This window comes from Hibiscus syriacus, unplaced genomic scaffold (genome assembly GCF_006381635.1).
Source record: "Hibiscus syriacus cultivar Baekdansim isolate YM2019G1 unplaced genomic scaffold, ASM638163v2 tig00111758_pilon, whole genome shotgun sequence".
Classification (NCBI taxonomy): Eukaryota; Viridiplantae; Streptophyta; class Magnoliopsida; order Malvales; family Malvaceae; genus Hibiscus; species Hibiscus syriacus.
In genome coordinates this window covers 2265223-2287236 of record NW_024063170.1, presented here as the reverse complement: position 1 = coordinate 2287236, position 22014 = coordinate 2265223, and the positions used below count along the sequence as shown (strand labels likewise).

The 22014-nt window shown below is 38.4% G+C and overlaps 1 protein-coding gene and 1 pseudogene across 1 annotated transcript; one reads left to right on the top strand and one right to left on the bottom strand.

Annotated features, from left to right (window-relative positions):
- The first annotated feature begins 9287 nt into the window (after positions 1-9287).
- Positions 9288-10803, top strand: LOC120169358 (ATPase 8, plasma membrane-type-like). The gene is made up of 5 exons (XM_039177515.1): positions 9288-9462; positions 9559-10073; positions 10174-10347; positions 10423-10605; positions 10687-10803. The coding sequence occupies exons 1-5, from the start codon at positions 9288-9290 to the stop codon at positions 10801-10803; spliced, it is 1164 nt and encodes a 387-aa protein (XP_039033446.1).
- A 711-nt stretch (positions 10804-11514) lies between these two features.
- On the bottom strand, positions 11515-13321 carry LOC120169357 (annotated as a pseudogene).
- Positions 13322-22014: the final 8693 nt, after the last annotated feature.

Sequence of the window (22014 nt, the reverse complement as noted above, 5' to 3'; positions counted from 1 at the left end):
GTAATAAACTGGGAAAAATGCCACTTCATGGTGACTGAAGGCATTGTTCTAGGACATAAAATTTCTACAAAGGGCATTGAGGTCGACAAGGCTAAGATCGAGGTGATCGAGAAGCTTCCCCCACCAAATTCTGTCAGGGGCATTCGGAGTTTCCTTGGCCACGCTGGTTTTTACAGATGATTCATCAAGGATTTTTCCACACTATCCAAGCCTTTGTGCACCTTGCTGCAACAGAACCAACTCTTTGTGTTCAATCAGAAATGCCATGGCGCATTCAAAGAGCTGAAGCAGAAACTTATCTCTTCACCAATTGTAGTTCCCCCAGATTGGACGGCCCCATTTGAATTAATGAGTGATGCAAGTGATTTTGCCGTGGGAGCTGTGCTTGGGCAGCGTAAAGGTAAAATCTTTCATGTCATATATTATGCTAGCCGTACCTTAAATGATGCACAATTAAATTACACAACCACTGAGAAAGAATTACTTGTCGTGGTATTTGCATTTGACAAATTTAGGCTATACTTGATAGGCACCAAGGTTATAGTTTACACTGATCATTCAGGTATAAAATATTTAGTGAACAAGAAAGATGCCAAGCCTACACTGATCAGGTGGATATTACTTCTGCAAGAATTCGGCTTAGAGGTAATTGATAGGAAAGGTACTGAAAATCAGGTTGCATACCACTTATCTAGGCTAGAAAATATTTCAGAATGCCATGACATTTTTGATATTAAAGAAGAATTCCCTGACGAGAAAATTTTATATGCCACGGCAATTCCGTGGTACGCTGACCTGGTTAACTTTCTTGTTAGTGGTGTTTTTCCTTATGAACTGAACAGCCAGGGCAAAAAGAGGTTTCTTCATGATGCCAAGTTCTACTTTTGGGACGAGCCGTACTTATTCAAGCAATGTGCTGATCAAATGATTCGACGGTGTGTCCCCGAAGAAGAACAAAGCGATATCTTACACCATTGCCACACATCAACTTGTGGAGGGCATTTTGGAGGTTCGAGGACTGCTGCAAAGGTCCTTCAGTCAGGTTTTTATTGGCCATCATTATTTAAAGATGCCCAAGCATTTTGCAAGGCGTGCGATAGATGCCAGCGCACTGGAAATATTTCCAGACGACACGAAATGCCGCTGTAAAATATTCTGGAGATTGAGCTCTTTGATGTTTGGGGCATCGATTTCATGGGACCATTCCCATCTTCCTTTGGAGATTTATACATCTTGCTAGCGGTGGATTACGTTTCAAAGCGGGTTAAAGCAATTGCTACGCCGATAAACGACTCAAAGACTGTGCTCAAGTTCCTTCATAAGAACATCTTCACTCGTTTTGGAGTCCCAAGAGCTATTATCAGCGATGAGGGCACTCACTTTGACAACAAGTTGATTGCCAAGGCATTACAGAAATATGGAGTGCGACATAAGATTGCCACGGCATATCATCCGCAGACGAATGGACAGGCTGAAATCTCCAATCGAGAAGTTAAGCAAATCCTGGAGAAGGTGGTTAACCCCTGAAGGAAAGACTGGTCCCCAAAGCTTGACGAAGCATTATGGGCATATAGGACAGCATTCAAAACACCTTTAGGAATGTCACCCTTTAAGATGGTATATGGAAAAGCCTGCCACCTCCATGTTGAACTAAAGCACAAGGCGTACCAGGCAATCAAAAAGTTAAACTTTGACGAGCAAATTGCTGGGGAGAAACGATTACTTGATCTAAATGAAATAAAAGAGTTTCGAGTGCAAGCATATGAAAATGCCAAGCTCTACAAGGAAAAACCCAAAAAGTGGCACGACAGAATGCTTTTGCCACGACAATTTCATATGGGTCAGAAAGTACTGTTGTTCAATTCTAGGCTCAAGCTCTTCCCAGGAAAATTAAAGTCACGCTGGTCTGGACTATTTGAAGTTCACCATGTTTACCCTTATGGTGCTGTTGATATCAAGAACCTGGACGATGGATCCATCTTTAAAGTCAATGGCCAGTGCCTAAAGGCTTATCAAGGAGTCCCACCTGCACGTGACAAGTCGGTGTTGCTTTTGCAAGACGTTGACACTGGTCCGGCATCTTAAGGATGCCGTGGCATTTTTAACTTACATCTGTACATAAATTATTTTTGTTTTGCCTTTATTTTAATATTTCTCATTATTCAGTAATTATTTTCATTTCATATTTTTGCCAGGGAATCCCACGCACTAAGCACGTGAGGCGTGTTGACGAAGTTGAGAACACTTTGGGCGGCAAAATGAAAAGGAAAAAGGAGGGAAATTTTATTTTGACTTTTGAATTAGGAATGAATTTTTTTCATTTTGTTTTCTTTCCCGCCCTACCCCACCGCTTATCTATTCCCCCCCCCCAAATATTTCCATTTAACTAGCCTACCCCACTTACTTTTCACTTTTCACTTTCTCTTTTTACTTTCACTTTCTAGTTTCCTCTTCTCATTTCCAACTGCCGTCGACCACCATAACAACCGCCTCAAAAAGCTCTCTTCCTTCATTTATTTTTGCAGTCTCACGATGGTGCGCTCACGACCAGCCCCACCACCCTCACCACCACACTTTGTCGACGAGGCTGCCAAGGAATGCTATCAAATCATAAAGAACCGGCGAGTCTTTTTCGAGTTGGGCTTTGTCTTCTCCGAGGCGGAGAATGCCGATTTGGGCAGCGAAGTGCTGGACGTGGTCACTAAGCATAAGTGGCAGAAGTTTGCCAAACATCCTGCCCCTGTCAACGCCACAATAGTGAAGGAGTTTTATTCTAACATTACCGAGCCAAATCAGCATGCCGTGATGGTTCGTGGCATTTCTATTCGTTTTACTCCTACCGCTATTAACCGTTATTTTAAACTGCAGGTTGCTGATGACCACCATGCGAGCTTTGCCCAAGAGGCTGACCATGAAACTTACCAAGGTATCCTGGAAGACTTGTGTCTTCCCGGTACTCAGTGGAACGGTCAGCAACTGAAATGAAAGACCGTGGATAGGGATCGACTGTTCCCCTATGTCAAACTGTGGAACCATTTCATGAAGCACAAGCTTATGCCAACCTCCCACAATACAACTGTATCATGCCAGCGGATGCTTTTGCTTCACTCTATCCTCACCGGACGAACCATCGATATAGGGAAGATTATCGTGGAACAGGCTCATCTATGCCTAAAGCGACAGGCAAGTGCCTTAGTATTCCCAAATCTCATCACTGCTTTATGCCGAAAAAAGAAAGTTCGAGAAGAAATGTTTGATGAGATTTTGTCGGGCATTGCTGGACTCAACAAAGCAAAAATACCTATGTTGCTGGGCTACAAGGAAGCCAAAGGAAAGGAACACGAGGCAACCACATCTCGCATTGCATCATCACCACATGTCAGGGCATCTTCAACTGACCTAGAGCAGGCTGTCCAGCGCACTCACCAGTATGTTGGGCAGCTGTCCGAAAAATTGATGGTCTATTTTGCTTATGCCAAACGACGTGATGCCTTTCTCACCAGTGCCCTGATGGAGTTCCTCCTGCACACTAACTTTACCATTCCCCCTTTTCCTGATGAGCTCGTCCCATCGCATGGAGATGCCGAGGCATCTGCAGAAGTACCTCCACCCGCCCCAGCTGCTGCTCAACATTCATCGAGTAAAACCAGTCCCCAGCGAGCTGAAGCAGAGGAGCTAGTGGACCCTGATCCGATCCACGCAGTTTCGCCTGATGTAGACAGAGAAGCCAACCTCCAACTTGCTAATTTCCCGGAGCCTGTCCCATTTGTTGAACCGTTCGCAGAAGAACATCCAGCAATGCCACCACCTGCTATACCGATGGAAGCAGCCAACCCCGAAGTATCACAACCTACTGAGTCGACCGATGAGTCACAATCGGAGATGCCACGGCAAGCTCCTTTGCGTAGGAGCAGACGTCGCCTACGAAAGGCATCTCAACATCAGGAGCCCCCGCTCCCAACTGTTCAAGAAGGCCCTCGCACTCCTCCAGCTGCACCAGCTTCTGACTCCGAGCATTCCAGCCCCGCTAAGCTCCGCAAGCGCACTCGCCGTGCAACTGCTGCACCACCACCATGAAGCCAAGATACCTTGCATTGCATTGTATTCATAGCATGTAGTTTTCATTTTTCTTAGATTTAGTAAGCATTGGGGACAATGCTTCTCTCAAGTTTGGGGGAAGTAGGGTTCTCGCATAATTGTATGATAGTATTAGTAAAATGAATATGCCATGAGATTAGTAAATATAGAATTAGTTTTCTGGAATTAATTGAGGATGCCCGATGATGAAGAATTCTTGATGGCTAGGATAGAATGTATATGACTGGTTGAGGATGATAGAACCAACTCTAGGACTTGCTTCTTTGAAACCCTTGAACACGAGTGTATGTTTTCCATGCTTGAGAAACTTAGAAATTTTTTATAAGAGAATTCTTAAATGTCGTGGCATAAAACTGTGAATGATGAAAACCCCACATAAAAAAATATATATATAAATTATAAATAAATGCCTTGGCATATCTGTAGAGGAACACTCCGCTATGTCTTGGCATATGAGTGAATGAAAGTAGTCACAAGATGACTCTACCTGACTAGCTCGGGGGTGAAAGGTATGCTCCATTTCATCTAGAGTGTGGGATGGTAGAGTGATGGGTTGACTCTCCTAGTAGCAGAAGTAATCAAAGAAAACAAAGGGGAGTAGTAATTTAAAAATGTCATGGTAAATTGAGAAAGCTTGAGTAGAAAATTTTTAGGTTTGTTAAGCATGGACTGGATACAAACACGCACACACCCACATAAAGAATCTTGCCCTAGGGGACGGTACTTGATTTCTCAAACTAGTCTAGCATGTTGAAGCCATATGAGCTGAGGGCTGAAATTTTATCCCATATAACTATTCTGCTTCTGAACTTGTCATGGTATTTTTGTTTTGCTTATCACTATCCATTGCTTGAAGACAAGCAATAGCTTAAGTTTGGGGGTGTGATAACTCCTTGAAAAGGTCATATTTTGGGACCTTTTCACTTAAGTTATTGAATATCTAAGAGCCCATTTAGGACCATTTAGATGCATTTAGGAGCATATAGTTGCATGTGGTGGATTTTAGTTTGCCGTGGCATTTTATTTTTACAGCGGTGCTGCTTTATGGGAAAGGTACTTGTCTGATGATGTGCAAGTGTTGAAAGCAAGGGAAAGAGGATTTAAAATGCCGTGACATAAGGATATTGCTGAGCTAAATAAAAATGCCAAGTTCAAATGGCATTTCAGGAGCGTACAAGGAGAGAGAAGATATTTTCTAGCCAGCTGTCCCGGATTTTACGCATGCTCTGCCCGAGATACCCACCGCAGCATTTTGGCGCTTCAACCACCGGTTCTGTTGATGACGTTGCCTAGTCTGACCCTGCAGATCCTGTCGGTCCTAGGGCGCCTGTAGAGGGATTATGTCAGTCTCTAGCCAGCTACCTAGGATGTATCATTGCCTAGTCTGCTCGACTCCCAAGTAACTCAACCATATTTTTGGGGTTTCCTAGGATGGTTAACACCAAACCTTAGGATTTTGTTTCCCCTATAAATAGAGGAGGAAGCCATATTGAAGAGGACTTTAGTTCCAGCCATATTTGATCTTAAAAAGTTAGAGAGAGAAAGTCTCATCTTTCTCCGTCAATCCCACTTGCCGTGGCATTTCTCCTTGACTAGCAGAAGGGAGTGGCGTTCTGGGCATCCGAGAGGAGCTAGTCCGCTGGGAGCAGTCCTTGGTGGCCGAGGAAGGCATTTGGCAGTGCACGTCGAAGGCTTTCTCTCATCCCCTTAGTCCTTGCTTTTATATTTTGTTATTGGGTTGTAAGGAACGTATGAATCTTGCTTTGTGCTTGTTGATTTTGAGCCCCACCATGAACTAATCCTATTTGGTGGGAGTTCGCATGATTATTTAAGTTGTTATTTTAATGAATGGTTGTTGTTTCATGCTCTATTCTGTTTTGTTTATGATGCTTAAAGTCTTGAGGTTGTAGGAGCTACGAGAGTAGCCTTTCCTTAGGATGGTTCATGAGGTTCGAGAGAATGTCTTGGCAATTTATCTTTAGTCTTCGAGAGAAGCTAGGGAGGAACTACATAAACAACGAGTTCTAGATAGTAACTAGGCCTAATCCACCTTAGAGATAAGAATAGGATTTCATTCGACTAAAAGGAGTTGTGTATAAACGATAGGTTAGATGTTAATGCTGCCGCAAAAAGGTATTGCCGAGACATATTCTATTAGCTGAGTCAATAGGATCACTGCTTGGGCTTACGCCAATCGGTTTTGCCAGGGCATCTTTAGTCTGTCGAGTCCCTTACTAGAGATAGCATAGGGCACATCAGTAGACTCTGTCGGGCAGGGTAAGCATAGAAGAAGCACCATTCAGAGAAATAAACTTAAGTTTTCCTTGTGTCTCCCATCACTCATTTCCATTGCTGCTTGTCTTGTGAGAAAGCTAAAGTCCTACATATATTAAATCTAGTATTTGCATTTTTATTTTGCCTTGACATTTCCATTTGTTTTCACGTATCACAATTTAATTTTCCACGACATATCCATCTTCTACCACACTATCACCACTCCATTTCCACTACGTCCATTCCATTTTGCCACTGCATTCTCATCTGTATATACCATAACTAACTTTACTTAGGTGACAAAGTAAAGTGCCTTGACAAACCTATTTGATTTCCCCAATTCCCTGTGGAGACGGTACTCTACTTATCACTTTATTACTTGTTCGATTGTGTATACTTGCATACATATCCGCATCATATTTTAGTACTCACAAACAGCGGACATTCAGCACATAGCAATTTGGGCAATCTAGCATGTATCCTCATGCTTATGGCACGTTCATTCAGAGTTCTGTTCATGCGCTCCTCTACGCCATTCTGCTACGGTGTTATGGGAACTGTTGTCTCCATCTTGATCCTATTGTTTGCGTAGAAATCTCTGAGTCTACTGTCTCTGTATTCTCCTCCATTATCAGACCTCAATCGTTTGACTTTCAAACCATTCTCATTTTCCACCATGGCCTTCCATTTTCTGAAGGTATCAAAGACTTCTGATTTATTCTTCAGAAAATAAACCCATACCTTCCTTGTTGAATCATCGATGAAGGTGACATAATATAGTGAGCCTGCAAGAGATGGAACTGGGGATGGTCCCCATACATCAGTATGAACCAATTCTAACCTTTCTGCCTTGGGAGTATTGCTAATCTTTGTAAAGCTGACTTTCTTTTGTTTGCCAAAGATGCAATCCTCGCATAGTCCGACATCTACATTCTTTAAATTCGGCAGCTTCCCTTTTGACAGAAGTATCTTCATTCCTTTCTCGCTCATATGGCCAAGCCTTTGGTGCCATAGGCTTGATTCTCCATCAGCATCTGCTACTGCAATGATATTCTCTAAATTCGAGGTTACATAGAGAGTACCATTCTTCTTACCATGAGCAATGACGAGTGCTCCTTTGGTAATCTTCCATTCACAGCCTGAAAAGGTTGTACTATATCATTCTCCATCAAGCTGTCCAACAGAAATCAGATTTCTTTTGAGGCCAGGAATATGTCTCACTCCTGTCAGCTTCCAGGTGGTCTGGTTTGGCAGCTTTAGTCGGATGTCTCCTTTTCTGACAATCTTCAAGGTTTCATCATCAGCAAGATGAACATTCCCAAAATCACCACTGATATAGTTTTCCATGATTTCTTGGCATGGGGTGGAGTGGAAAGATGCCCCTGAATCCAAGATCCATGATTCAATCGAACTGTTGACGCTTAGAATCATGGCATCACTTGTCTCCTCTGTCATGTTAGCAGATTCATGTGCACCGGTATCTTTCTTCAGTGCTCGACAATCTCTTTTAAAGTGACCCTTCTTGCCACAATTATAACAGGTAAAATCTTTCTTTCCCGTTCTGGATTTTTCCCGTCTGGATTTTGATCTGCCACGATTTGAATATCTTTCTGAAGTTCTTCCTCTAGACTCCATGTGCAAGGCTGAGGAGGTTGATGCTTCACCCGATTCTTTCCGTCGAATTTCTTCACTCAATACCAGATCCCGAACATCGTCGAATTTCAATTTGTTGTTTCTCGACGAGCTGCTGACTGCTGTAACAGTAGCATTCTAACTATCTGGTAGAGATGATAAGAGAATTAAAGCTCGAACTTCATCATCGAACTCAATTTCCACTGAACTCAACTGGGTTGTGATTGTGTTGAGTTCATTTAGGTGTTGTGCCACCGATGCCCCTTCCGCCATCCGCAAATTGAATAATCGCCTCATCAAATGAACTTTGTTTGAGGCCGGTGGCTTCTCATTCATACTGGAGAGAGCAGCCATAAGACCCGTCGTGGTTTTTTTCCTTTGCTATGTTGAAAGCAACATTGCGGGATAACGTCAGTCGGATAACTCCGAGGGCTTGTCTGTCGAGAAGAGCCCAGTCTTCATTCTTCATGCCCTCTGGTTGTTTTCCTGAGAGGGGTTGATATAGATTTTTCTGGTATAGAAAATCTTCAATTTGCATCTTCCAAAATCCAAACTCCGCACCATCGAACTTTTCAATTTTCACCTTCCCTTCGTCTGCAGCCATCGCTCCCACTCGAATCTGGCTTCGTTTGGATCGTTTTTGACAATTTCTGTGAACCGTCGTGTATTAGAACACCTCCGTCGACAAACTCGTATCGCCGACCGAATTTCACTATTCACGAAATTCACTATTCATGTGAATAGTAACCCAAATAGTAACCTCGCAAAAAATTGACAGAATTCACAACCAAAAGCTCTGATGCCAGTTGTTAGGAAATAAACCGAGTACAAGTAATTTCCCTATAACCAGATTAGTGAGAATGCGAAATAAAAGCAGAAAAATAATACCCGAAAATTGATAACGGAGTTCACCCAATTGTGCTTACGTCTCCGGGCTGCTGCAGATCTTTTACTAAGAGAGAAAATTTACAGTTGTTTACAAAACACTCACTACTCACAAGAAAGCTCTCTAGTATAGGAAGAAAGAAATGTTTTGGGATGATTTTGAAGCTAAATGAGCTAGGGTATTTATAGTTAAAACTTAGGGACTAATCTTGTAAATACCCTAAAGTGTGTAGTGGCTAAAATGTAATTAAGCCAAAAATCATTTTCAACAACCAACTTTCGGTGCATTTAAAGCCACCGAAAGTTGCCCACCCCACCTTAATTATTTTCCAACACCTCCGAGGCATGATAGTACCGAGACTATTAAACGGGCACTTGAACTTGGCGTCAGTGTCAAGATGATCACCGGTGACCAGCTCGCCATCGGCAAAGAGACTGGTCGTAGACTTGGAATGGGGACCAATATGTATCCTTCTTCTGCCTTAGTTGGCCAGTGTCATGATGAGTCTCTTGCTAACATTCTTATTGATGATCTTATTGAGAAAGCTGACGGATTTGCAGGAGTCTTCCCTGGTAATTGGATAATTATCTCAAGCTCTTAAATTTGGCATGAAATGATCTCTGCCACTTCATCCATAGCGAAAATTATACGAAATTTATTGTATGCAGAGCATAAGTATGAGATTGTTAAAAGACTCCAAGAAAGGAACCACATATGTGATATGACCGAAGACGGAGTGAACGATGCCCCAGCGCTTAAGAAGGCAGATATCGGTATCGCAGTGGCTGATTCAACCGATGCGGCCAGGAGCGCCTCAGACATAGTGTTGACCGAGCCAAGGTTGAGTGTGATAGTGAGCGCAGTGTTGACGAGCAGATCAATCTTCCAAAGGATGAAGAACTACACCATCTACGTCGTTTCCATCACGATCCGTATCGTGTTGGGATTCATGCTAGTAGCACTCATTTGGAAGTTCGATTTCTCGCCGTTCATGGTGTTGATCATCGCCATCCTCAATGATGGAACCATCATGACCATCTCAAAGGATAGGGTGAAGCCATCTCCGAAGCCAGACTCGTGGAAGCTGGACGAAATATTTGCCACCGGGATTATCCTTGGAACATACATGGCTATTGTGACCGTCTTCTTTTTCTGGCTTGTTCATGACACCGATTTCTTCACCGTCAGTACATCACACTCAAATTCATGATTCTTTATGGTTATGAAGCCCTCTGGCCCCTAAAAAATATACTTAAATACTGGGTTTTTTTTAATATTTGCAGAATACTTTTGGTGTGAAGCCAATAAAGGATAGTCTGGCAGCACTTACTTCAGCTCTATACCTTCAAGTCAGTTCCGTCAGTCAAGCACTCATCTTCGTCACACGGTCCAGAAGCTGGTCCTTCGTCGAGTTCCCTTGTCTCTTGCTTATCATCGCCTTCATCTTAACAAAATTGGTAAATCCATAATTATAATACACTCATAAACAAATTAAAAACAAAAGAAACTTATGTGGTTGCATGTGAAACAAGGTGGCGACTTTGATTACCGTGTACGCAAACTGGGGATTCGCCAGAATGCAAGGCATTGGATGGGAATGGGCGGGAGCAATCTGGGTGTTCACCCTAGTCACCTACATCCCTCTTAATATCCTCAAGTTCATCATCCGTTACGCTTTGACCGGTGATGCCTGGGGAAACGCAGTTCAGAGCAAGGTCAAACAAACTACACACTTTTTTTCCAAAAAAATTTGTCTCTGATTAAATTCACTCAGTTTATGTTTGATGTCAATTCAGACCGCATTCAGGGGAGAGAGCAAGACACTACTAGTGGCACCAAATCAACATGCGCATCAAGGCGTTTCAGCACCGCCTGAGACCTATTCCAGTGACAAGATTGTGCAAATGGTTTAACACAGCAGACTCCAGTTAGTGCCGAAAATGAACAGAATTTGAACTGCAGATTTGTAACTTTTTGTTAGTTCAACTCAATTTTATTTGAAGTTTCAATATTGCATTTTGCATTCGTGTTTATTTTTCGGTTGGAAATCTCTCTGCCTGGGTTGATTTGTTACATTAAACAAATATTCAAAAATATATCTAATAATTAAAAAATTGTGATTGAACAATAAAAACAAAAAATCTTACAAATAAATATAAACAAAAAAACAACAAATGAAAAAGGGTTTTCACCTCAATTCCAAAACATTGTTTAATATCTTGCATATAGTACAAATGGAATTTAGTTCTTCGTCTTGCAGTAAAAAACTGAGGCTCAAGGACTGCTCCGGTGATAATTTTCTACAACAGAAAACTCATACTTTACGAGCAATAATATGCCTTTCTCGTTGATATTCAACTTCTCCTCTCTGGTGCATAATTAGAATGGCTCTTCTTACCTGTCAAATAAAACAAACCATATTGAATCAGATGTTAAATAAATATACATACAACACAAAAATTAGCATACTTTTCAACTCGTTTTCACTCTTTTACTCTTCACTAAGAATACTAAAACTAAATTCTAACAATGACTCAGTTTTTAAGACTACTACTTACAATTGACTCATTCATCCCCATTCTAGTAAGATCATCAATCAGCATTCTTTCTGATATGCGATTTTTGATTCCCGGTCTTCTCTTTATCTGGTTCTCCGCTTGCTATATATGCATCAAAATTTGTTAACATGAGAGTACAAGTTCAACAAAAAATGTCTGTTTACAAACCTTTATCTCGTTGGCCATATCAGGCGAGATATTAATATGTTGGTTTATTCTGGAACGCGCAGCATCCATGGTGGAGACTTTGAAAAATCTCAATGCTTCAGCTACATCACCTTCAGTGGCAACATGTGACCTGAAATATATTTAAATTGTTAAAAAGAGGGAAAAATTTTATTCTATTTATATCATAATAGGCTGGTAGATATTTATCAAATTATCGGAGTAGGTTAACTTCTATTTGAGTTAAATTCAAGCATTCACGATCTAACATGATTTTGCTAGATCTGACCCTTGCAATTTCAATTTTGCAAGAGCCTCTCTTAAACTTACGATGGCCTCCAGCTGCCTCACAGTGATGGGAATTGCTACACTCTCTCCTGTCTCATTTGCTTGTTGCCTCATTCCCTACAATAGTAACCCGTGTTGATGACTAATGTTAGTAAGCATAAAACTTGAGATCATTTGAAAATCAACTTCAGAGAAGTTCTCATGCTAATGGGTGCTACGGGCTCCTTTGCTAGATAAATTTGGAATAGAACTGAAAAAAGCATTTATGGCTAATGCTTGAGAATACCCTTCTGATATCAACACTTCACTCTGAAGTTTAGCACATGTAGCTTCTGAAAGGCGAGGATGGCATTCTGTTTGAAAATATTGTATATACCTATAAAATTTAACTCAATTTAACAACAAATACAATGTAGCATACATGTTGGATATATTCAAGTACCTTCACTTCAATTATCAAAAATAAGAAGCGACTTTATTTTACATATACCTTTTCAGCCAAATCTCTTCTTTAGGAGTTCTACTGTCATTGGATGCTGTCTGAGCTGTTGCATGAACTAAACCTGTAAAAGGATAATGGAATTCAAACATGGTAGAATCACTTGGAAGTGTTAAAATTATCTGTTCTTTCGTTTTATCCTTGGAGCACTAAAACAGAATAATTACTGTTCAGCGATCAAGAAATAATTTTTCTGATAAGAAATTCTTGAATTGTCATCGGGGGAGGAAATCTAAGGTGAGCAAAATAACGACAATACCTTGTCTAGGTCATACATTCTGATATCCTTTACAATGATCAGGTCAAATCTTGACAGAATTGTAGTTTGCAAATCAATATTGAACTGTGAAGTCTTCAAGGTAATTATATTTGTCAGTTTCTTCAAAGGAATACCAAGCATAAATTAGAGAAATTGAGAAAAATGGAAAAGCGTGCAGGTACAGACATTAAGATCATCATAACGTCCTGAAGGAGGATTAGCAGCGGCAAGCACTGAAGTTCTGGAATTGAGAACAGTTGTAATTCCAGCTTTGGCAATGGATATTGTCTGCTGTAGACACTCATTTTCATCCCGGTTATATTTAATTTCTATTTTTACTTTTACCATTATTGTGTAGTATTATTTACTATCATATTATTTATCTTATTATTTTATTAATATGTTATTATTAGTATAATTATGAAATATTTAGTATATACATTGCCATTTATTATACTACGTAGTATATATTATTTTACTATCATTTTTATTATTATTTATAACATGCAAAATAAGGAATGAATGGATTTTTATTGATAATTGATTATTTTTCAGGCCCACATTAACCCAACCATAACAAGGCTGAGGAAGACCCTAGGGCTTCCCATCACTCCAGTAGTTGCCTCCCCTAGGACAATCGAGACTAGCTGGCGCACGTCCATAACACGCGCGAGCGATTGGAATTCATCACGCGCTCGCCGAATCTTCCACGCACCGAAAAGTGGCCCCTCCAGATTTCATTCGAACCAAACTTGGGAAGCAAATCATCTCAGTAGACAACAAATCCAGAAAATCTGGGACTAAATGCTAATAGAGATTTGAAAATCTCTAAATTTCATTGTAAAAAAAGAAAGAATTCTTGTTTAAATATGTGAAAAAAATCGAATAAAGGGGAAGGAAAACACACGAAAAACAATGAGTAGAAGGGGGAATTCAAATGTAAAAAACTATTTTACCCTCAGAATTTCGAATCAATAAAAGATCTTTTTTTAGACATTTCCCTTTGGTTTTCTTTCTCACGTGAGTTCATTTCAATGAGGTTTCCGAGTAGTGATCTATAAAATGAGAAAGAAAAGGGAGTGAGAACAAAATAAATAAATAAATAAATAAAAAGTGAAAAAGAAAGTCTTAATGTTCGGCCGGGGGTCTCGCCAGCGATAGGGGCCTTCGTTCGCAAATCTGAACAGTGAGAATGGAGAAAGGCTAGCAGGAGTAACATATCGCGGAATCGCGACGATATAATGGTGGACAGTGGCAAATCGAAGATAGGAGAGTCAAACGATTTTTGGCTTTTTCACAGCAAACGACGCACTTTCTGGCAAAATAAACTCTAGATTTGGATTCAGGAGGCCAAAACGAGCCTCTCGAGGTATGTTGGAAGCGTACGGACATCACCGGCGATGGCCGACGGAAGACGATTATCAATAATTGACGGTAGTGACTGGCTGAATTTTAGATAGGAGAAAGCTTATCTCTCATAAAAACAAAAGCTTTGGATGTGCTTTCGGCTCAAGAATCCTCCGTTATGAAGTTGAGACTTGAACTCGAAAGCTTTAGTTGAGAAATAACTATTCTTGACTTAAGCTACGTTGTAAATGATTCATTCAGGTGAAAGATTCTTTGGATGGCTCCCTTTTACGGTTTAAGTCGGTCTTGATTCCTTAGATGACTCCCCTTCAGGGGAAATCCAAGTGAGACGATTCCCCTTCATGATTTAAGTCGATCTTGATTTCTTGGATGACTCCCCTTCACGAGAAAGCCAAGTGAGACGAAATGATGAAACTCTAATACATTATTGAACCCCAACCGGGCTTTACTTGCTGGGTCAGGCCTACTTTCTCATTTTTGGGCTTTTAGACCTCAGCTGGACTTAGGCTCTTTGGCTTGGACTAGACCCCTTTTTATTAGATCAAACCTAAAAATAAAATAAAAAGAAATGATAATAATAATATGTAGACTATACATATTTTTTTTAAAAACTATATATATATATATTATATTTTCAAAAATTATATAATATGTTTTTAAAAAAAATATATATATATATATATATATATATATTATTTTCAAAAACTATATATATTATATTTGATATATATTATCATATCATATATACTATATAATATAAATATTGTAATAAAAATCCTTGAAGTCCCGGATGAAAATGAGTGTATACAACTTGCACTTGCATCTCTGCATTGTGCATTTACATCTTTGTATTTTGTATGGCATTTAAGCATCTTTGCATACATTAATCATGAAAAACATTCAAAATAATTCATGAAGGAATTCTGTCCAGCAATTCTAATCATGCAACTCTTCACCTTCCTTATGTTAAAGATTTTAACGCCACCAATAATTGTCGGGCATTGAATCGCGAGGACCAAAATTCGATCGAACCAAATGTCTAAGCATTTAATGAATAATAGGGAAAATCTCCAAATTGGTGAGTGTGATGGCTCCACTGATTGAGAAAAATAGTCCAGTAGGGGAGTTTGTGGCACAGGTTGGGGAAAGAGGCTTAAGTGAGAGTCAAAATTCTGACTTGATAGTGAATAGGCATCCCGAGGAAGAAACAAGAAAAGATCACAAAGTTGTGCTACTTAAGAATAATATGTCATGTTTGAATTTGTCTTGTTTTTATGTCTGAACTTTTTTAATCGAATAAATGTTATTTGTTTTTCCTATTATGAGCAATTGAGCATTTTTTGAAATTTAGTGAATATCAAATATAATAAAAATACACATTTGATAAATGAGATCATAGCCTTTTGATATATGACAAGATAAAATTCCTAGAAAAAATAATAAGATCCATTGACTTATACTCATACGCATGCCTTTTATCCAAAGAAACATTTCCCCCATACGATGAAGCCATCAGATACTCAGGTAAGTGTGGAAGCTGACAAAATGGGGCATCATTGATTCATGACAGTGCTAGACTGATTAGTTTACATATATGTTAAGAATGTTCTATAATGATATATTGTCTTCACAAATGGTGTAACATTCCAAACTAAGGGCTAGTGACCAAAATGTAAGCTTTTGAAACTTTGTGGTTAATTTTGAAAAAATTGAAAAGTTCATGGAGTTAATTGGAATTTCTTGGTGTAGGTTTTATTAGCAAAGATTTAAATATAGAAGGGTATAATGGTCATTAGACAAGGAAATGAATTTAAAATTCATTTCTAAGGTATTATATACACGTGTAAAAGAAGAAAGAGCTAAAAAAGGGAAATATAGAATTATCTTCATATTTCTTTCTCCTCTCCACTGTGACTCCATAGCTAAAGTAATGGATCTTTGAGTTTTCTATTTCCTGTAAATTATGATTGATTTTGATTCTTAGAGAGTTAGGGAAATTTGAGAAAGCTTAAAGAGAAGTAAAAATTAAAAGAATTACAAGTTATGGGTGATTGAATAAAAAGAGTTTTTGAGTGAATTGATGAAAAAGAGTTAGTAAATGGATTTTGAAGTGAAATTTGACTTGTCATAAGATGGAATAAGAAATCTAAAGTGTTATAAGTAGATTTGGGACATGTTGAAAAATTGGTATGATTTTTGGTTTCAAGTGATTATGTGGGATTTTGGATGTTTAAGTATGCTAAAGTGATATAAGTTAGTTTTAATAAGTATATTTGAGTTTAAAGGTTTGAAATGAGTTAAAAAGTGTGGGATTTAGGTAAGTTTTGGTAAATTTTTTTGTTGAAATGAATAAGTTCTGAGCAAGGGGTATCAATACTGGATGAACAGTACTGATACTCCAAAGCAAAAATAGGTGAAATTTGGGTGTGGGTATCTATACTAGAAGAATAGTATCGATACCAATAAGATGAAATTATACGAAATAGAAGAATAATATCGATACCGAAGAAGTAGCATCGATACCAAGGGTATCGATACTAATGGACAAGTATCGGTACCATTTTTAGAAGATGAATTCTATAATGTAGAGTGGGTATCAATATTGAAGTATAGTATCGATACCATAGTGAGGAAGTATCGGTATTGGGCTTAGGGTATCGATACTATTCATAATGAAATTGTGAATTAAGTGTTTATTTTAGCTTAAGTTATTGATGATTGATTAATAGTAATACGAATTTCGATATTCATATTGTTCGTATAATTGTGTAGATATCGAACAAAGACAAGTACCGGAATATTTGAATTTATAAGATCGACCAAGAGAGAGATAAGAGTTTTGCTTTGACTAAGTGAGGCTAAGGTGAGTGCATACTACTATATATATTGTTTTATGGAAATAAAACTTGCGATGAGTATATTTTCAATATTTTGACTTAAACAATGTTTGAAAGTTTATGAATTGATATAAGTATATGTTTACATGAATATAGTCATAGTTTTGATTCTGTTTCTATATGTACATTAATACAAGCTATGAGTACAAGTATATGTTTATGTGTTGCATGCATTGTTCTACATGATTTATGTGTTACATTTCATCCTATGTGTTACATGATCTATGTGATCATATGTCTATGTGATATAAGCTATGTGAAATGGTATAAATGATAAAGCCCAAAAGTATGTGATATGAGAGCTAAAGGTATAATTGACATGCCAAGAGTCGAGGGTTCTACGCGGTCCTTCGGGAAACATCTATGTGGTCCTTCGGGACATTTCTATGTGGCACTTTGGTGCAATTTATACGACCTGTGGTGATAGCATTAGAGCACAATCTCAATGCACTCACATACCTTAAGTTCTCAATGATGTACCATGGGCTATTAAAAGAAAATATATAAATGAACAGTGCATGATATATATATATATACATGTATGTTTTGGTTCTATAATATGTTATATGGTTTCTTTATATGATTTTATGAAATACTCATAATATGATTAAGTGTTTTAATGTTTTATTATGCACTTTGTATGCCTCACTAAGTGCACTACTTAGCATGTGAGTGTTTCACACGTAGGTACAAAGAAGCAGGAAGAACAAAGTTAGGATCAGTCAAGACAACATATCTCTACAAGAAGATCATATTAGAAGTGATTTACACAGTATGTCATTTTGTTGTACTAAATATGTTGCCATGTAATTAAAGGTTTGAATTACATATGCTCTGATCATTTTTGTAAACATATATTATTATATTTATGTAAATTGTTGAGTTTTTATTTTCAAATTAAGTTGAATTCTATTTATTTACTTTTGATCAAAGGTTCCATTATATTTATACAAATAAAAGACTAAAATTTTTTAACTATCTTTTAAAAGTAAATAGTTTGAAAAGTTAATGTGACACATTGGACTCGGATCTGGGTCGTATACGGGTTGGGGTGTTACATTTAATGGTATTGGAGCTAAGGTTTAATCGATTTTAGGCTTAAACCAAAGTCAAATGTGTTTTAAATAGTATACATGCCAACAAAAAGTGAATTTTTTTATCTGATAAGTAATGAGTATGTTGTTTTGCTAATAGAGTTAATCGGATATATCGTATTAGAAGTCTGACCACGAGGGCTCCCGAAGTGAAGAAAAAGATGAAGATCATGAGGGTAGTAGTAATTCACCTACCCTGGCCAGGCAATGTAAAGAGCATAACCTTAAGGAGTGCCTGTACAAGATCAAGTGGTGTTTTTCAAGACGTTAGACGCTACTCTGACACGTTTCCAACCACCTGCTCCCTCAACTCCTAGAATGAATGTAGCGAAAGAGTTGAAAGGATTAGGAGCTCTTGAATTCAATGGTGAAGCTGAGGAAGGTCCTATTGCTGTGGACCTTTGGTTAAATGATGTTAAGATTATGTCGGAGGGTCTCCAGTGTTTCGAAGTGGAGAATTTAGATGGAGTGGTATCGTTGCTACGAGGACAAGTTCGGGTATGGTGGACTAATGTCACCATGAGAATGTCAAGTGACATAGTTTTGTTCCTATTAGAGTTCAAGCACAAGTATATCGGGGATCAGTTTATTAAGTAAATGAAGCAAGAATTTATGAGCCTAAAGCAAGGAAATCGCACCGTGTATGAATACGAGTGTGAGTTCAATAAGTTGAGTAGATTTGTTGTTGAACTGGTTCTGATTGGAAAAAAAAAATGTATGCGATTGGTTTGTTGAGGGCATGTGTCCTATACTGAAAGAGATGTTAATAGTTTTAAATCTGAATTTGTTTCAAGAAGTGGTCAATCGTGCTAAAGCTCTAGAGAGAGCTCAAAATGAGAGGTTTGGAGAACAAAAAGATCAGATGACTAAGAGTGTTCGTATTTTATCAAGCTCAGCACCATCAAAGAGATGCAGAGATTCTGGTTTTCGATCTCAGACTAGATCTGAGTCAGCTGCCTCCTCTTACAGATTATCAAAATCCAATTAGAGCAATACATACTCAATCAGTAGGGTATGGAGATGGGAGATCAAATCAAGGTCAATCGGAGACAGTGTCAGCATTATGGAAAGAATCATACCGAAGTACGTCGGGTAGTTTTCAGAGCCTGCTTTAGATGTGGGGACACCAGACATTTTATCTGGGATTGTCCATTGATGATCGAAGAGACTGCACAATCTGAGCAATCTTCTTCGATATCCCAGAGAGGTAGAGGAAGAGGTAGAGGAAGGAACCAGTCTGAGTCATCCACTAAACCTGAGATGCGTTTTACTGCTCGGGTTTACAATATTAAGACCAATGAAGATCACGATGATCCGGAGATCATTGTAGGTACTTTTCAATTATTTGATAAATTTATTTTGGTATTGATTAATCTGGGATCAACTTATTCATACATTAGTAGTAAATTAGTGAAAGAATTAAAAATTCAATTAGAAGCAATAAATATCGATGTGATAGTGGCTAACCCATTAGAACATAGTGCTCTGGTAAATCAAGTATATCGAGGGTGTCCCATAAGAATTTAGGGAATTAAATTCTTTGATAATCTGATGGAATTACCCTTTGACGAATTTAAAGTAATTCTGAGAATGGATTGGTTGTATCATTAACATGAAAATATCGACTGTAGATTGAAGAGAGTAACTTTGATAAGTCCTGATGGATTAGAAGTGATTGTGATCAGTGAAATATTTAATTTGTTAACTAATGTTATATCAGTGATGTCTGCAAAGAAATTGTTACAGGAATATCAAGCTTTCATTGCTAATCCGATTGACACTCGAGTTAAGGAGAGAGGAATAAAGGATATTTCGATAGTTAGAGAATTCCCAGATGTTTTCCCGCTGAGTTGCCAAGATTACCTCTAGATAGAGATGTTGAATCTCAAATTGAATTGTTGCCTGGAATAACACCGATTGCAATGGCTCCTTACCGAATGGCCCCGAAGGAACTAAGTAAGTTAAAGACTCAGTTACAAGAATTGTTGGATAAAGGATTCATTCGACCTAGTGTGTCACCTTGGGGAGCTCTAGTATTGTTTGTAAAGAAGAAAGATGGTCTGATGCGTCTCTGCATTGATTATCGATAACTCAACAAGGTGACAATCAAGAACAAATATCCTCTCCCTATAATTGATGATTTGTTTGATAAGTTAAAAGGAGCTTTGGTATTCTCCAAGATCGATTTACATTCTGGATATCATCAATTGAAGATTCAAGAAAGAGACATTCCAAAGATGGCTTTTAGGACAAGATATGGTCATTATGAGTTCGTCGTTATACCGTTTGAATTGACTAATGCACCTGCTGCGTTTATGGACCTCATGAATAGAGTGTTTTAGCCTTATCTTGATCATTTCGTTGTTATTTTCATTGACGATATCCTGGTGTATTCAAAGTCCAATAAAGAATATGACTCACACCGTAGAGTAGTTCTACAAACTCTATGAGATAATAAGATATATACTAAACTGTCTAAGTGTGAGTTTTGGTTAACAGAAGTGATATTTCTTTGTCATGTGGTATCTGAAGATGGAATTTGGGTAGATCCTCAAAAGATGAAAGCCATATTAGACTGGTAAATTCCAAAGATTGTGTCAAAAGTTCAGAGTTTCCTAGGACTTGCAGGTTATTATCGAAGGTTCTTTAAAAACTTTTCGATGATAGATTTGCCTTTAACCAAGTTGCTGAGGAAAAATGTATCTTTTGCTTGGAACCCTGAATGTCAAGAGAGTTTTGAAGCGTTAAATAGAATTTTGACAGAAGCTCCAGTATTGGTCCAACCTGAATCGGGCAAGAACTGTGTGGTTTACAGTGACGCGTCCCATAATGGCTTGGGATATGTACTGATGCAAGAAAGTAAAGTAGTGGCATATGCATCAAGACAATTGAAACTGCATGAGAATAACTATCCGATGCATGATTTAGAATTGGTTGCAGTAGTATTCTCTTTGAAGATATGGCGTCACTACTTATATGGTAAGCGTTGCTACCTTTATACAAATCACAAGAGTTTGAAGTATCTGATGACTCAAAAAGATCTTAATTTGAGACAGCGAAGATGGATTGAGCTTCTCAAAGATTATGATGTAGTGATTGATTTCTATCCCGGGAAAGCAAATGTGATCGCTTATGCTCTGAGTCAGAAGACGTTCTCAGCCTTAAGAGCCTTAGATGCGAGGTTTTCATTAAATGGAGATGGTGCATTATGTACATAATTAAAACTTAAGCCAATGTTGTGGATCGAATCAAATACTTACAAAGTAAAGATGATAAGTGTTTGAAAAGAATGAAACAAATGGAAAATAAAGGAAATAAGGATTTTGAGGTTAAGCTCGATAGAAATTTGTATTATTATGGGAAGATGGTTATTCCAGATGATGAGGAGTTGAAGAATGATTTGTTAACAGAAGCTCATTATAGTCTGTTGAATATGCACCCAGGTGGAAACAAGATGTATATGGATCTTAAGAGTCGTTATTGATTGCCAGGAATGAAAAGAAAGATCATGGAATATGTGTCCAAGTGTTTGACGTGTCAGCAACTCAAATCTGAGCATCAAGTTCCTTCAAGATTGTTGCAACCAATCTTCATTCCTCAGTGGAAATGGGAGAATGTGACGATGGATATTGTAACGGGGTTACCCTTAACTCTGAATAAAAGATATTCGATATGGGTGATAGTTGACTGATTGACCAAGTTAGTGCATTTTATTCAAGTTCGAGCTGATTTCTTCATGGATAAGATATCAAAGAGATTTTTTGACTACATGGTGTGCCTGTTTCGATAATTTCTGACCGAGATCCTCGGTTTACATTGAGATTTTGGAAAGCTTTACATAGAGTCTTAGGGACTCGATTAATTTTAGTACAACTTTTCACCCTCAGACAGATGGACAGTCCGAGGGGACTATCCAAATCCTAGAAGATGCTAAGAGAATGTGTTATTGAGTTCAAGGGATCTTGGGAGAAGTATTTTCCACTTGCAGAATTTGCT